The 15,944-nt window shown below is 31.9% G+C and overlaps 1 protein-coding gene and 2 long non-coding RNA genes across 3 annotated transcripts; 1 reads left to right on the top strand and 2 right to left on the bottom strand.

Moving 5' to 3' along the window:
* The first annotated feature begins 1,606 nt into the window (after positions 1-1,606).
* Positions 1,607-6,613, top strand: LOC139906950 (uncharacterized). The gene is made up of 2 exons (XR_011783210.1): positions 1,607-5,759; positions 6,086-6,613. It is a non-coding gene; the product is annotated as an uncharacterized lncRNA (long non-coding RNA).
* Positions 6,614-7,418: 805 nt separating this feature from the next.
* On the bottom strand, positions 7,419-9,537 carry LOC121128191 (uncharacterized). Its single transcript, XR_011783209.1, has 2 exons — positions 8,169-9,537; positions 7,419-7,988 (listed from the first exon to the last, which is right to left on the bottom strand). It is a non-coding gene; the product is annotated as an uncharacterized lncRNA (long non-coding RNA).
* A 2,674-nt stretch (positions 9,538-12,211) lies between these two features.
* Positions 12,212-14,616, bottom strand: wbl (endoplasmic reticulum protein 29-like protein wbl). The gene is made up of 3 exons (XM_040723636.2): positions 12,926-14,616; positions 12,685-12,875; positions 12,212-12,595 (listed from the first exon to the last, which is right to left on the bottom strand). Exons 1-3 carry the CDS (start codon positions 13,122-13,124, stop codon positions 12,242-12,244), a joined length of 744 nt encoding a protein of 247 aa, XP_040579570.1. The 5' UTR covers positions 13,125-14,616; the 3' UTR covers positions 12,212-12,241.
* Positions 14,617-15,944: the final 1,328 nt, after the last annotated feature.

Genomic DNA, 15,944 nt, shown 5'->3' with positions numbered 1-15,944 from the left:
TTTGAGCTATATCATGCCCCAAATCACCAAATAGATCAGGTTTTGGCAAGAGATTAGGGAGATGTGGAATCCACCCCAACTGTGAAATTTCTTCTGAAATTCAGGTTTGGGCAATTTTCAGCCACCAGGCAGTGACAGATCTTCACCTTGTTCCACGAAACCAAACTGGGACTGCCAATTATACGTAACGGAGATCCTCAGCAAGTGTCTGATGTCATCTTTGTCTCGTACTGAAATAGCTGGACATCCTTTGAAGAGGAAAATGTTGCCGGACACATCAAAAGCCATTTTTCAGCAGGATGGTGGCCCTGCTCACCACTCCAAAAAGGCACAAAAGTGGTGTTCAGACAACATGGATTCTTGCTGGGGTAAAGGCACATGGCCTGCCAACAGTTATGATTTGTCTCCCATTGAAAATGTGTGTGCCTTGGTTCAGAGGGAACTCAATGAAAATGCGATAGTAACTTCATAGGATGAATTTAAATAAAAACAGACAAAAGCTTGGGAAAAAATTTCTGCAAATACTTTGAGTAATCTGTATGAAGGGATGCCAAGACGCATGAAAAAATATATTAAGCTTAAAGGTAGTCAGTCATATTGGGAAGTAAATAAATGTTAGGTTATTTCATGATTTTTTTTTTTAAAACCACCATCAATTTATGGACATACTGTAAAATATGCAATGTTTATGGAAGAGACCTTTCTGTCAGCCCAGATCTCTATGACAAACTCTCAAACTTGTCAAAAGTATATTTTCAGATATGAAAGAGATAGATATTGCATCAAATCTGGAGGTGGAAGAAGAGACATCTTTTAGGATCTTCCGTAACAACATCAAATTTAATCAGAGGTTTGTATCACACTGCATAAATTCAGACACTAAAATTAACTCATGTCACTGAAGCTATCAACATTTTAGCGTTCCTGGGCTCCACAGATAGAAAAAGAAACATTCGACATTTTTGAACAGCTTCTTAATTTCTTCAACTAACATACTGCTAACTGCGAATATAAGTTGCTAACATAAAAATACCATATGTATTTTGTTGTCAGTTGTGTGTCCATCTTCTCCCTTGATACGTCATGGCTATTTCAAAATTTATTATTTTTATAAATACACAAAGTAATAATTTATTATATAATTAGGCTCCGTTTCCAAAAGAACAGGAATACAATTTCTTGTTGATCCCTTGTTGTTTGGTGTGTATAACATATATATTGGCCATTTTATTATCTCTATGATTTTTTTTTTTTTTGCTATTTCTTCATAGAAATAATATAATAATTAATCATAACTACTCTTTTAATCAATAATATACTAAGCAATATTATAATTCAGTATCGAAGAAAATACTATTTAGATTTTTATATATGTAATTTATTTTAAGAATGGAGAAGAATTAATATGACAGTGATAGTTTGCAAGTATATATGATGGAAACAGTGGTTGGCACAACTGATTTATTTGGCTAACTACCAAATCATTTTGGGCCTCTTTTTATTTTGTTTCTTTTTGTAGTTGCGTTATACAATAAAGATTACAACGTGTCTACTCCATAAAACTTCCTATTGTTTGTTTATGTGCTTTTGTTTTTAAATTATTTCAGTTATTATTTTATGTCATAGCGTAGCTATACATCAATTCCGTTCTACCTTAGTGTTTTTAGAAACAGACCCCAAAAAACTTTACACTAGTTATCTACCCCTTATCTCACGTGTTACTTCCGTATCCTCCCCCTCTTTTCTGTTTCTACATTGAAGAGTGAAGAACGTTTTTTACAAGATAAAATTAAATAAAAAAGTGATAATACAAACGAAGAGATATCACAAGAAAGGGGAGGCTCCTTTTTTGCTTGCTGCTTATGTGGTTAGTTGCTATATTTGGTGGAAGAGTTTGCCACTCATTTGGTGACCCACACGAAAAAAGATCGGGCCACTCTCACACCGAAACGGCTACGGCGCCAGACGAAGAAGGTTCTTTTGCAGAAGAAAGTACTTCGGGGGAAGGAGAGTATGAAGATAAAGAAAATGTAGCATCCGATCAGCTTACGGGAATGTTCACCATAATTCGAGAAAAAAGAGTCCAATTCTTCGGTCTCTTCGATTACTCTGTCATATTTCTTGGAAACTATCTTTTCTGAAGCTGGGAAGCTGTCAGAAGTTAAGTTTAAAAAGTTCATCGGAGAATTTTATTCTGTCTATGAAACAATAGAAATGGAACTGGGAGTTCCTATGGCAAACTCTGAGATTAAGCGCCTGGAGTCTGGATTAACCACGTTAACTGCGTTACAAAAAGGAATCAGGTTGGCTTCAACGCCTCTTATGGGAGCCTACAAGAAAACAGGGAATTTTACCCGGACAATGAAAGCGATCCTAGAGTCTTGGAGGAAGCTAAGGGGAAACTGAATATAGAGGGGGATTGTAGGAATGTGGCAAAAGCTTCGGTTTTAAAGATGAAAGACTGGGAATCCTTTAAATCCTCCTTGATGCCATAGCTAGGGAATTGTCGGAACTGCTGATATTTTGTGCTATTGAGAAGGTTATAAAGGAGGAGTCGTCCCCGTCATTTATTTAGAGAATCTTAGGAGTACCTAGAAAAATATAATTATGGATGGAGATTAATTATTAACCTAAAGGGCTTTCATAAGCTTATAGCTTATTCTAAATTTAAATAAGGATCAGTTGATTCGTTAAGATTTTGGTTAGACCAAGATTCATTTTTATACTCGTTAGATATATCTGATGCATATCATTCTTTTTAAATTTTCCCTGATTAGTGAAAATTCTATGTGACATCAGCACTGAGAATTTTCACTTAACTTCTGAAACTTGTGATTTCATATTTAAGGTCACAACTTAAGATAAGTTGTGGCATCTACTTAATTCTGCAAGCCTCTGCTGTTGTGGAAGCCTCGCTTTCTTCGTGTTTAGTACTGATATTATACAGATCCTTGGTTTTAATGTTACTTTGAATAAGATTTCTTGGACCCGAAGAAAACAACTTATTCATTTGGGGTTATTAAGGGACTCTTTGTCCATGACAATTACCCTTCCCGAGGAGAAAGCATGGAAGATCCCAAACCTTCAAAAAATGACTGGATTAATATGAAAGTATAAAACCAGCTTTCGAATTTGCCCCACTTTTTCAAAGAAACCTGCAATTTGATTAAGAAAAGGGGAATTTTAAAGACCCTTTTAATCCAGATATAACTATTTCCTCCGAGAGTGAGATATACCTTTTATGGTGGATAAAGCTAGTGATAGCTAGTGCACCAGTTAGAAGGGGGTTTAACCCAACGCTATAATTATTTACGGGTGCTTTATTATCAGGTAATGGATTGTATTCTCAGATGGCTCTTTTGAACAAGGATGCTGGACATGAGATGAGCCAGGTCTTCACATTAACGAGCTAGAAATGCTAGCAGCAGAGAAGGCGCTAGATATGGTTACATATAATTCACATATATTTATTCATATTGATAATACGACGGCACTTTTTAATTTTTTTAAAAAGGGAGGTACCAAAATGAAACGTCTGAACAATATAGCGGTTAGAACGTGGAAGCATTTGATGCTGAGGAAAATATGGGAAGACTTTGTATGGATTCCTTGAAACTGAGCTACAACTCTGCGTAAATTATTTTTTGTTTCAATAGGTCTAATGCATTAAAAATTCACTATTTAAAATACGTTCGACAGAAGCCTATATATTTCAATGATGGATGCCATCGTTAAAACTCTTCTCCTAGCACCGATTCGACTCCTTGCTCCTAATTGGGAAAAACACATACACCTAGAAATACTACTCCGTCTACCAGTCTCTTATATACTATACATCTCACAATATACGTCTTTCCGTCTATCTCTATTTTTATATTCTGTTCCTCCACCATTCGATAAGGGTACTATCTATTGTCCTTATCTTCTTTTTTGATAGGGCATCTTTTCAACGACACCTGCTTCATTATAGATTTGTGTGTGCCCCGTATCGATGAGGCCCAGAACATCCTACCTACAGTTTTCAATTCTATTTTTGGGATTAGGGCGCCTTGTACACCATTTGAGACGTCCCTGGTTCGTTTCTCTGTGCTGTGCTGTTCCTTTTACACTTTTAGCAGCTTTGCACCATGCCCCCTACTTCGGCACATATGAAGCATCTTCTCCTCGAAGGACATTCTCTGCACAGATGAGGGCCATCCCACTAGAAACATGTCTGTTTTGACTTTGCTACTAGACCGATCTCTGTTTTCCGTTCCTCGTAACTCTGGCATCGCATTTCGCTCGTCAGGGCCCTTTCCATCTCTTTCAGATCGTCTTCACCCATCTGCAGGATCCCAGGTGTCGACTTGACTTGTGTTTATGTCGAGGGGAAGTCCCGAAATAAAAGCAATCCGTACCACTTTGGACGTATCTGACATACCCATTAGACCGATTAGGTTCTTCATCTCCGCCATGAAGACCTCGATCGACTCTCCCGAACTCTTGCGTCCTTCAGCTCCTTCTCAGGCAGTTAATCATATACTGAAAATGTTCTTCCATCCAGAAACAATGTACCCGCTCCTGCCATGTCTCTATCTTTAGTAGATCCTTGGTCAACTTTTGCCAGTCAAATCTAGAGGTCGACGTCGAATCTCGGCATCACATCTACTTTTTTTTAATGTAGTCATGACCGTGATAGGTTGCAGCTTCTTACATCTGGTCATAAATAATACACATACGTTATTTATTTAACTCCTTTTATTCAACTGCCTATATTTCTTATACTAATAAACAACAGCACGCTACACCCAGCACCATTCCGATCGGAGCTCGAACTTTTGGGGCCATACATTATACAACTGTTTGAGTACTTTTTGGACGTTAAAGTCTATTTATGTAATTTAACCTCGCATCCATTAGAGCGACATATCGGGCAGTACAGACAGCTTTCAGGGGCTGAATATTAATCAAGCTGCCGACTCAAAATCTGATTCAAATAATTAGTAAATTCTTCCAAACTTTGTTTACCTTAAATTTTTAATATAATGAAGAAAGAAAAGGATTCTTTTTAGAAGGAAATTGAATGAGATTAAATCAATTTTAGATCTTAAAATAAGATAAACAAAAATTTCAAATTCATAAAATTACGACTGTATTATTTATTTAGTTTCAAATGACACAGAAACCAAGAATATCGATTCATCATGAGGAGATTGTCATTTTTTGGAAAAATTTCACGACAAAATTGATAGAGGAGGTCTTAAAAATGGTCAAATTTGCTTTATTTAAAAACATTGCTCGTAAATCCTCTGCATCATCTTGCATTTTGTTCACCTCAAAAATTGCTAAATTTAACTCTCAATCTTAATTTTTTTGTCGGCTCTATTTCAATATAGTATGTTGAATTAAATCATTATATAACAATACATAGTATGAAAGTTTTGAACTGCAATAAAATCCTATAAATTGTTTGCTTCAAGTAATCATTGTACAGTCAGTATTTGAAATTACTTATGTCTTCTGTACACTTAAAACGATTACTATATGTGGAATGAAACTGAAAGATTGTTGACAATTAATTATTCATGATCAACATATGTAATAATGGTCCACTTCATCACAATGACTTTTTCTTTAATTCCAGGAGTTATGAAGTGAAGTCAATTTCAGTAGAGGCCCCACTTTTTTAATGTACCAGCCTAACCCTGGGACTATACAAAGGGGGACTCGCATCAAATGATGCTATAAAATAGTAGGCATAGAAGAAGAAGATGAACGAAGTTAGTATAGTATTATATCGTACATTGAAGGATATATTAAGTCATTTATGAACATTTTTCAATACATTTATTTTAATTAAGAGAACATATATCCTTATGTTAATCTTACATATATATTTTTAATCAATAAAGAAATGAATTTATACTAGAAACTTAAGAACATTAAACGAAAATCAAGTAATAAGCATAAATATGAAAATAAAAACATCATATAATTTGTATGCACTGATCCAATTGTTCCAAATATATATATTTATTTTCAGTTTTTCTAATTCTAATTTTACTATGGAAGACTCTCAAGCTAATATATTGTTTTATATATTCAGATACATAGCCTCTTCCATCATAAGTTTTTCAAAATTGAAGATTACGAATACACGACCTTTTTGAATTCTGAGAAATCAATAACTGATGCTGATAATTTTCTGGCGAAAATCGAGGTCTCATCGAAACTTTCCAAGACAGTGTTAATAAGGGTGATCTTAAAAGGGTTTCAGATTTTTATATTTAATTACGTAACATGCTAGTTAGCTTTACAGTATGATATTCTCAGCGACCAAAACTCGACAAATCTAAGACATTGCTTTACAAAGCTATTCGTCAATTTATTAGAAACGGGAGATTCCTAATGGGTTTAACTGTAAAAAACAACATCATTTTGATAATTATTTTGCTGAAGTTAGATTTCAATATACCTAGTATAAATCTCATAAATGAAGCTAATAGTGGCATATACTCGGGTAAAAAAAGGTTGAATTATCTTGGTACAAGTTCCAAAAAAATGATTAATTTATCTTCTAAATCATAAATTTTCATTTTGTTTCGTTTAATAAAGGATTTACTCTTTAAAAAAAGTGTTTTATTCAAATCTTAAAATAATAATACATTTTCATAATATTTATATATATAAGTATAAAATATAAATAGTCATCAATGAGTATTTTTTAAATAGCTCATTATTAAACATAATGAACTGTTATGGTAAATATTTATTAATAATCTTTATTAGTATAGAGACCCTAAATCTTTATGGGGGTAATATTCCAATATGGTGCTAAGCCATTAAGTTATTTAGAAGATGATTAAGACTAACCAAATTTCGAAATTGCAATTATATTAAGGTTTTCCAATATAAGTCTACAGAAGTTAAGAGGTCACTTATAATTCGTTATCAAACGAAACACTCAACAATTCACAAAATCTATTTATGCAGATAACAGCAAAATATAAAATACATTGGAGACAAAACATCGAGAGAAAAGGTTTCATATTGATTAAGATTCTAAGATTGACTTCGACTTTTTCCAAGGAATTTCTGCCTTATATCCGTGAAGTAAACTGAAGGATTCTTAGCAATGAAATATTTTTCTCTGAATATGAGACGAAAAAAAGTCGACTTTCGAAGAAACAAGCATCATGAGTTTCAACGAAGGAGATGCGGATGAAAAAGAATAACTCTTTGTTCATCACTGATTAATTCATTCGGGAATTATTTCTTTATGTGGAAAAAAGAACTATTTATATGTAATATCAGAATGGAATATGCTTTGTAGACCAAAATATAGAGAAAAGAGAAGCACATTATCTTTACGAATCATCTAGCACTTGTTCTCCAATAACAAAAGAGATTCAGTAGTAATAAAGAAATCAGGCGTGAGATTGAAGTATCCATGTCATATAATTATCCGTATAGACCGTATTTCACAAAGTCCAACTTATACATGCAATTGATATAAATGTTGTTGAGATGAGTGATTTCTCCGTTACATAAATCAAAAACACTGAATGACTCTAATTAATGATTAGTTTTTTTTTAAAGAGTAGGAGACGAAGTAAAGTTGAATTTCAAAGAAGGAGCTGTGGATGGAGGAAGAGAACTCTCTCTCTTCCTCACTGGGTCGTCTTTCTGTCATTTTATGGAACTCCTTAGTTCTTATATGTAGAAAGTATACGATGATTCCGTGGAAGATCTGAAGGAATTTATGTAAAAGGACAATTTATTAAGGAGATCACAAGTCACTATTATTGATCTTGACATTAAGAGGCACTTGCACAATTAACAATTCTTTCATTACCAAAAATGTTGAGTCCTATTTCTTGTGATATTTTTTCTGCCTCCTGTAATTTTAGACATGGATTTTCATCTTATCTTCCAAGAATCACACAACATTTTTTAATACAAGAATGACAATTCTTAAATAATTAAAAATGATGAAGTAAGGATAAAAGCTAGAACATCATGTAAAAAAAAAGAACACCAAATCAAAGGATTTCAGCATGATATTTAACATAGTAAAATATATATAATATAATATGTTCGTTTTCAATAATATTTGTAAATTGAAAAAAAATAAAATAAAATATTTGGACTATATTAAAAAACTAATTTCCTAACTTGGTGTTTTTTACTCTAAAACTAAATAATTAGAAACTATTTAGAACAGACTAAGTAAGTAGTAGGCTTATAGTTAAATTAATATAATATTAGCGTTTTTTAAAATGACAATATGCTTCGTTTAATTGAACTCTATCCCGTTTTTCCGATCGTTTATCAAATAGTTGGATTCTGAATCGACATCAAACTTTCTTGAATTTTGATAACGCAACGTCATTGTAAGTTTCTTCATAAGTATAAGAAGTTCGAGCAGTCATTAAAATTGACCAGTTACAGTGTCCATTATTTTAAATGAAGATTTCAGAAACACTAAATCTGAAATGCAATAATGATCTTAATACAATACTTCAAGTTAAGGAGCTCTTAAATACCATAATATGATAATCTTAAGCATTGTATTTTTCGTTTTTTCTTAAGTTTTAATTATATACTATTTGAAAAAGTTGAAATGTCAAATTTATATTATTAGGAGATTATCAATCAAGACGTCTGACTCATAAAATTAATGATATAAGGCTTATGCCGAGTCAATGATTGGATCAATATTAAAGGAAACGACAAAAGGAGTTGCCATATGAACGTTGCGTTTTAAAAGGTTTTGGAGTAATGGCCAAAGGGTGAAAGTAAGGTTTGGAATGAATGGGATAAGGAAAATGACTTAGGAGGAGTCGTTGAAAGGCTTATTTTATTTTTGGTGATAAAAATCATCTCGGCCCAATGGGAAATCCCTATAACTTTATAAGGCTACATATGAATATGATATATCCCCCTACGCTTATGCTGATAATTCTTCCTCGAAAACCTCAACGTGCTCATTTATAAAGATACCGTAGATATACTAATATATGTTGAGGTTGTAGTATTTAAATTAGGAAAATTCGTGCACTAATGATCCTGAAATGTATCCCGCTACAGAGATGATTATTTTATCCCTCCTTGATGAATTTTAAGGTCAGAAAAGACCATCCAAATTAATGAGGGATCAGATTGGTGTTTTTCATCTTCCTTTCATTCAAGTCCTTCCCTAAGGAGGGGGATATCCTCCACCACTATATAACTATGGAAATACACTTGCTGTCTCGTAGTAAAACATGACATTTTGAATCCCATTTGACGACAATGAAGTAGATACTTATCCCCCTTGTGATTTGAGGAAGAAATAAGGACTCCCAAAGACTTGCTGCTGTTCATAAACTGATTCAATTACTTTTTACAAGTCACACATATGCAATTAATGGCATGAATCATGATTAAAAGTCCTAAGTATTACAGCAGTAATAAACATTATCATTTGAATAACTAACTGAAAAGGTGAGCTTCAGAGATTGCGTAGAAACTAGAAAGTTACTGATATAGTTTAGTAATTCGTGCCTCAGCACAATGTCTGATAAACAAAATATGAAAGAGACGGCATATATAAAAAAAATAATCAATCAAAAATGTGATGTCATAATGTAGGAAGTGGGTTATTTTTTATTTTAAATTATAGGTATTTTAAAATTGTTATTATCAACTGTACTTTATATATTTATGCTAAATAAAATAATATATTTATTAATTTATAATCATGGATAAAGGAATATATTTCTTTTTCTATATTAATAACCTCTTTAATTTAATGAAAGGTTGCGTTGGAATATAATAGTAAAATAAACGTAAACAGATGATACGCTGCGGCATCTACCTATATAAACATAAAATTCAAAAGAACAAGTGACGTCATTTTTTGAGGAGGTATGATCTAGAAGAAAATTTAATTTTCGGCTTACAAAAATAAGTCAAATAAATAACTCAGGGCTTATAAAGGGTAGACTGAAATTGAATTTATTTCCCTTTTTAGTGTTCACTAGCTTATCCAAAAAATATAAGTCAATTTGTAGGTGTCAACATAATTCTACACTCAATATAAATCGTAGGAACCTATTTAAAGTCCTTGATTCAGTTATTTTGATTTTTTGTAGCCTGCTTATATACTATTTCCTCTGACTAACAGTCGCGTTTCGCTACTTGGTTTAAAGCTTTACGTGGAAGGAAATGCCATTTATGATCGTACGGAGCATCGGATATATGTATCCATGCATCCTTCCTATTCCTAGGAATATCCAATTCACACGCCTTCTCTTCTGATACTCTCTTCAAAGTAATATATCTTCAAGGGGTCCTGCCTTCAGTGTCGAGATACCTTGAACAAGTAGATCTAATCTCCTATATATATAAATTGATCCAGATCTTTCACGGAATCATCGTATACTTACTTCTACATATAAGAACTAAACAGTTCCATAAAACGACAGACTAATCGACTGAGAGACCCAGTGAGGAACAGGGAGATCCATTCACAGCTCCTTCTTTGAAATTCTTGAAAGTCATCTCTGCTTCGTCTCTTACTCTAAATGTAACTAATCATTAATTAGAGTTCTTCATTTTTCTTGATGTATATAACGCAGAAATCAGTCATCTCTGTCACATTTATATCAATTGCATTTATAAGTTGGACTTTGTGAAATACGGTCTCTAAGGATAATTATATAACCGGGACACTTCAAGCTCAAACCTTATTTCTTTACAACTACTGAGTTTCTTTTGTCATGGGAAAATGTCAAGTGGAAGATGATCCTAGACTCGTAAAGATAAAGTGCTTCTCTTTTCCCGATATTTTGCTCTACAATACATATTTTATTCTGCTATTATATAAAAATATATATTTAGAACTGTTAAAGGAGTATTTTTTTAAAATATCCAGACCTCTTTAACTTCTGTAGACCTCTATTGAAATATCTGAATATATTTGCAATTCCGAAACGTAGTGAGTCGATAGTTATCTTCTAAACAGCCAAATTGCTTCTCAACATATTGGAATATTACTCTCGCAATGATCTAGTATCTTTACACAAATAAATAAATTTTTAAATGTTTGCCATACCAGCCAATGATATGTTATTTTACTGAAAACAATAGTTAAAATGTAACAAAATAATAATAATACAATTGTTTTAGTATTGATAGATATTTTTCAAAATTTACATTCCCTACTTATGAGTTCTCAGTTATTTCGATTTCTTTATTGTTGTCAAGCAAGTAGAAATTTCTAAATTCTTCCTATAACTCGTCTGTATTACAAACAATATGAAGTTGGGATGCTATAGAAAATTTGATTTCCCCGAGTATTATTCTAATACTTAGAAATATATATATATTTCTAGAGCAAATAGAAAATATCACAAGGCAATAAAAGCTTATTCAATGCATCATTTTCACTTTGATTAGTAAGATAATTAATTACATTGAACTCTATATTACAAATAAATGACAAATTAGTATCCTATTGTAAGTTTATATTTTTTACATAAGCATCTCAGTGTTTAGTACATATTAACCTCTTATTCTTAATATATTATTGATTTCTTCGCTATACTGATGTTTTTTTTTATAAAATATACCTAATGTTAAGATAAAGGTGTATATATCATATCTAAAGAAGAAAACAAACAAACTCATAAATGATTTAGATGCAATTGTTCAATGTCACAAATCAACTAATTGTATTCTACCGTATTATTATATTCATAAAAGTAGATAAATGTTCTCTATTTTTCGTCTTTATTATACCTATAAGGATATTGTATGAAGATTAGATGTTAGTCCCAGATACAGGACTCATTAAAAATTGATAATAAACAGAGAAAAAAAAATGCTGTTAAAGGATGTATATATAATATATGAATGAAATGATTTAAATTTTAAATCTTACTAATTACATAGTTCTAAAATAGCATGATTAATTAATTTGTACACTCAATATCAAAATCTAACTTAACAAATTCAAAATGAACCATGAAAGAATATTGAGTGATTATTAAGAAGAACGAACTTCCGAAAATATCGAAATATCCTTTTTTTCTAATATATTGGATATGTATGCTATGTATAATATATGTATTTAAACTTAAAAGATTCACTAATCGTAACTACCATTTAATTAACTTTCAACTAACCATGTATTATGAAATAACTTAGTCACAAATTTGAGAACATGAATATTAAGTAATGCTAAAGATAATTTAAAAAAATATATTTTTGTTGCTCGTTAGAGCTCGTTCTTAACATTTGACTCAACATTAAAAGATCTAAGAATATTGAGTCTTTGTGAAAGAAGTGTAGTTTTCTGATCACTCAATTTGTCACTTGTATTTAATATCTTGTTGAGTCTATCTGCCTCTGATTGAATGAATGAATTTCCTTCACTCAGCACTTTTTCCATAACTTTAATGTAATAGCGTCCACTCTGAGTTTGACTCAAAGCTTCCTTTTTAGCCTCCTTTAAGACAACTTCTTTGGTTTTGTGATCTTCAAGAGGAGCAAACTTTAGTGCTAATAAATCAAAGACGTGAATGCATCCTGGACGAGGAATGTAAACTCGAGTATGTTCGTATGTAAAAACCTAAAAGAAAAAAAATATCATATTTGAGTAATATAAATTAACCTCCAAAGGTATATTATTTAATTGATGTAAGTGCCAATTTCTCCTACTCGTATTTTTTCTGCAGTAAACCGATTCTTAAATTTTTTATGGACAATTTCCCCATCTGCTGCCGTATATATTAGCAAAATACTGGGTCGTTCTGTTGTGATCCCATAACTTTCAGCAAAATCCATATTTTCTCGGTCTCCGTACTCCTTCATTCCCACTTCTCCAACAAAGACATCATTGACTTCAGCCGCTGTAATACAAATGTAGTCCATCAAATGAACCCTATAAAAATTATCAAACCTTCATGGGCAAACTTGCAAAAGGCGTCATGTTGATCTCCATAGGGATAAGCATTATCAAACTTTAAAACTAGCACTTTAAAAGTCTTTAAAAACTTGTTTAAGGTCAATGAGGTGACGTCGGATGTTGCATTACAATTTGCTGCTTCACTCACGGTGAAACCCCCCAATAAAACGAAAAGAGCAAATATTTTATCCATATTATATCAAATGTAATTAGAATAGGGAAATGAGAACCTGACTTCAACAATTACTTAGTCGCCGGTATGGTATAAAACTTATTTTCAACTCTACCTGTGATGTACATGTACATAGCAAATGCCAAAGACGCCTTCTACTATATGTCTCAGTGTATACACAGCAACCTCAATTGTGTACTCTTTAAAGAGTCTTTACCCAGGTTATGTTGTTGAATTGAGATAAAATACCCTTTAATTTTTGGAGTGAATCCGTATAAATAAGCCTTCATAAATAATTTAAATTATAAAAATAAGTTGCTATTTGATCAATTAACTATCGCAACATTTGTTTCCCTTATTATTACTAAATACACAGCTAAATAAAACTACAGTATTGTGAATGTAGGAAAGACTGTAATAATTTGTAATTTTTGTTTTGACCTTTTAAAATCTGTACCAAGGTATGATCTATATTATATTAGTATGGAGCCGTTTTTAATTTACTAATAATTTAACCCTTGATAGAAATATGTATATATATTTTGTAAAAACTGCTTAAGTTGACTGGTAATAATAAATTCGTAAGCTACTTCATAAGTAAATATGTATGTATCTATATAAAAATATTTACAATTTAAAGTTATGTGTTTTATTCGTTTTTTTAAAAATTAATCTGTACGTAAAGTACCTTTAAAGTCATCATCTGATTTTTGACTAGAAATTAGGAATAAGTATAATGAGTCCCAGTTGGAACATAAGTGTGATAAATTTTCTCAGTCTTCCCTATTAAAAAGAGCAAAATATAATAAGTCATTAATGAGGAAATTTCCCTTTATATGCTATGACGTCATAAGGAAGTCAACATAATAATAATGATGCAAATGACGTAATTTCTACCTAATCTTCAAAGTATATTAATTATTATTATTCAAGTTACAAATATTATAAGATTGTAAGCTATGAATCATTAAGCCAAGTGAGTCATTAAGAAAATATCTCGTTTATTCTGTCAATGAAAATTCTGACGAAGTAAAAGAAAAATGAAAGTTTCTGTGTACCTAACACGGTCGAATTTTATGCCCATCTATGTATAATTTTTAGAGTGTTTCACGTGACGTAGTAATCTTGATATCGCCCATTTTGGGGGCCTAAACTACCAAGTTTTAAAACACTGAAACTCTTTTTCCCTTTGATTAGGATCTTTTGGCATAGCCCTCAGCGTTTTGACTACCTTTTTAAGATCTGTCATTGGAAACCTGAGAAAATCACATCTCAACTCTATTGTTAAACTGACAAAGTAACTTGACTTAATCCCCACTAATTAGATACTTAGTTAATCTAAATAGTTTTTACTATCACTACATTGTTACATATTAGTTATGTGGATAATAGGTTTTACTAACAGAAGGTAAATGAGGATGACTATATGCAGTAATGCGTCATTAGCAATGAAAATCTTGTGTACAATGGGCATATCAAAAAAGAAAGAAACCGAAAATCAACATGGTAACCCTTACCATTTGAAGAATGTTGTGGAGGAGAGAAAGAATAATACCCATGATGTTTCATTAGATCTACTAAAATTAGCTGTGATGAGGGAGGAAAGAGAGAAGGAAATATACACGGAGATTTGCTAGAATTACTCCAATGTCGATCATCAATTCTACTGTGAGTCCAAGAAAGACATACAATTATAACTCCGACCAAATTCTTAGGTTTATACTCCGTCTTTTATTTTGCTACTCAGGAATTAAATAATAATGATAACTTGTACTATTAAGGAAAAGAAAATTCATTCTTCAAATTACCAATTCTAAAAAACAAAACAAAACAAAAAAAAAAAATGGGGTGGCTAAAAAAATCACTGCATTTACATCACTCTGCATGATCATAGTTTTAATTTCTCAGTTCCTTTACTTCTTTTATAGGCGGCGTTTATGAGCTTAACCTTATTACAGGTCTCCATTATCTAGTATTTTACGTCATTTTTTTTTTAATGACGTTTAATCTACGTAATCAAAAATATCTATTCATTGACATATTATATAATGAATGAGTATAAGAAATAAAATGAAAGCGGCTGTGTATTTAGTAGGCTTTCGGTTGGAATTTTATGACAATATTATCAATATTAAGCCTAAAATGTTTTTGTATGTCACTCTTTAATTCTGTAAGTTAAGTGAAATTGCTTGTTACAAATATTCCGCATAACTCTACCTCGGGCCTTATAACACGAACCCATCTAGAGCAGAGTCTTAATTGGATGAATGTCTCAGTACAAATAAAGTAAAATACATTTATTCAAGTATTAATCCTTGATTGACGTCTCACATGAAAAGAGAATAATTTCCTCGATACAAGCCCTCTCTTTTTTTCCAAAAACTATAAGGAAAATAAATATTACACCATATTCTTTAATATGCCGTAATACATAGCTTGGATTTATACACTATCAGTAACTGTTTGCTAAGGAAGACACGATTATTTTATACATACACGTACAAAAAAAAATGCCGGTCTTTATCAACATGATGAAATTTGGATAATTTGAGCAAGAATAAGTCGAAAACCGCGTCAGGCATGAGCTTATATATCCATGTATTTATGTATATAAATACAGTCAGGTCACAAAAAAGGATCAGTATTCGTGAAACTATCAAGAAGTCCTATAATTCAAGTAAGTTAACAAAAATGGAGAGTAATGAATGGAACCTTACCTGGGAACTGACGTCATCAGGAAACAAACGGACAAAAAATGACTTCCAATTTCAAGGGAAATCCATCGCCAATGTCAACACTATTCCCTGGAAAAACAATATTGTAGATCCATTTTCAAAGTCA

This window comes from Lepeophtheirus salmonis, chromosome 13, assembly GCF_016086655.4.
Source record: "Lepeophtheirus salmonis chromosome 13, UVic_Lsal_1.4, whole genome shotgun sequence".
Taxonomy (NCBI): Eukaryota; Metazoa; Arthropoda; class Copepoda; order Siphonostomatoida; family Caligidae; genus Lepeophtheirus; species Lepeophtheirus salmonis.
The sequence above is the reverse complement of the archived record's forward strand: the minus strand, read 5'-3'. Positions and strand labels throughout refer to the sequence as shown.

Bases quoted from the DNA above. Each gene is read 5' to 3' on its own strand.
- wbl (XM_040723636.2), bottom strand. From the start codon at position 13,124: ATGGATAAAATATTTGCTCTTTTCGTTTTATTGGGGGGTTTCACCGTG. The intron at 12,876-12,925 runs GTTTGATAATTT...TTTGTATTACAG, and splicing joins TTGCAAGTTTGCCCATGAAG to CGGCTGAAGTCAATGATGTC. The intron at 12,596-12,684 runs GTAGGAGAAATT...TTTTTCTTTTAG, and splicing joins TTACTGCAGAAAAAATACGA to GTTTTTACATACGAACATAC.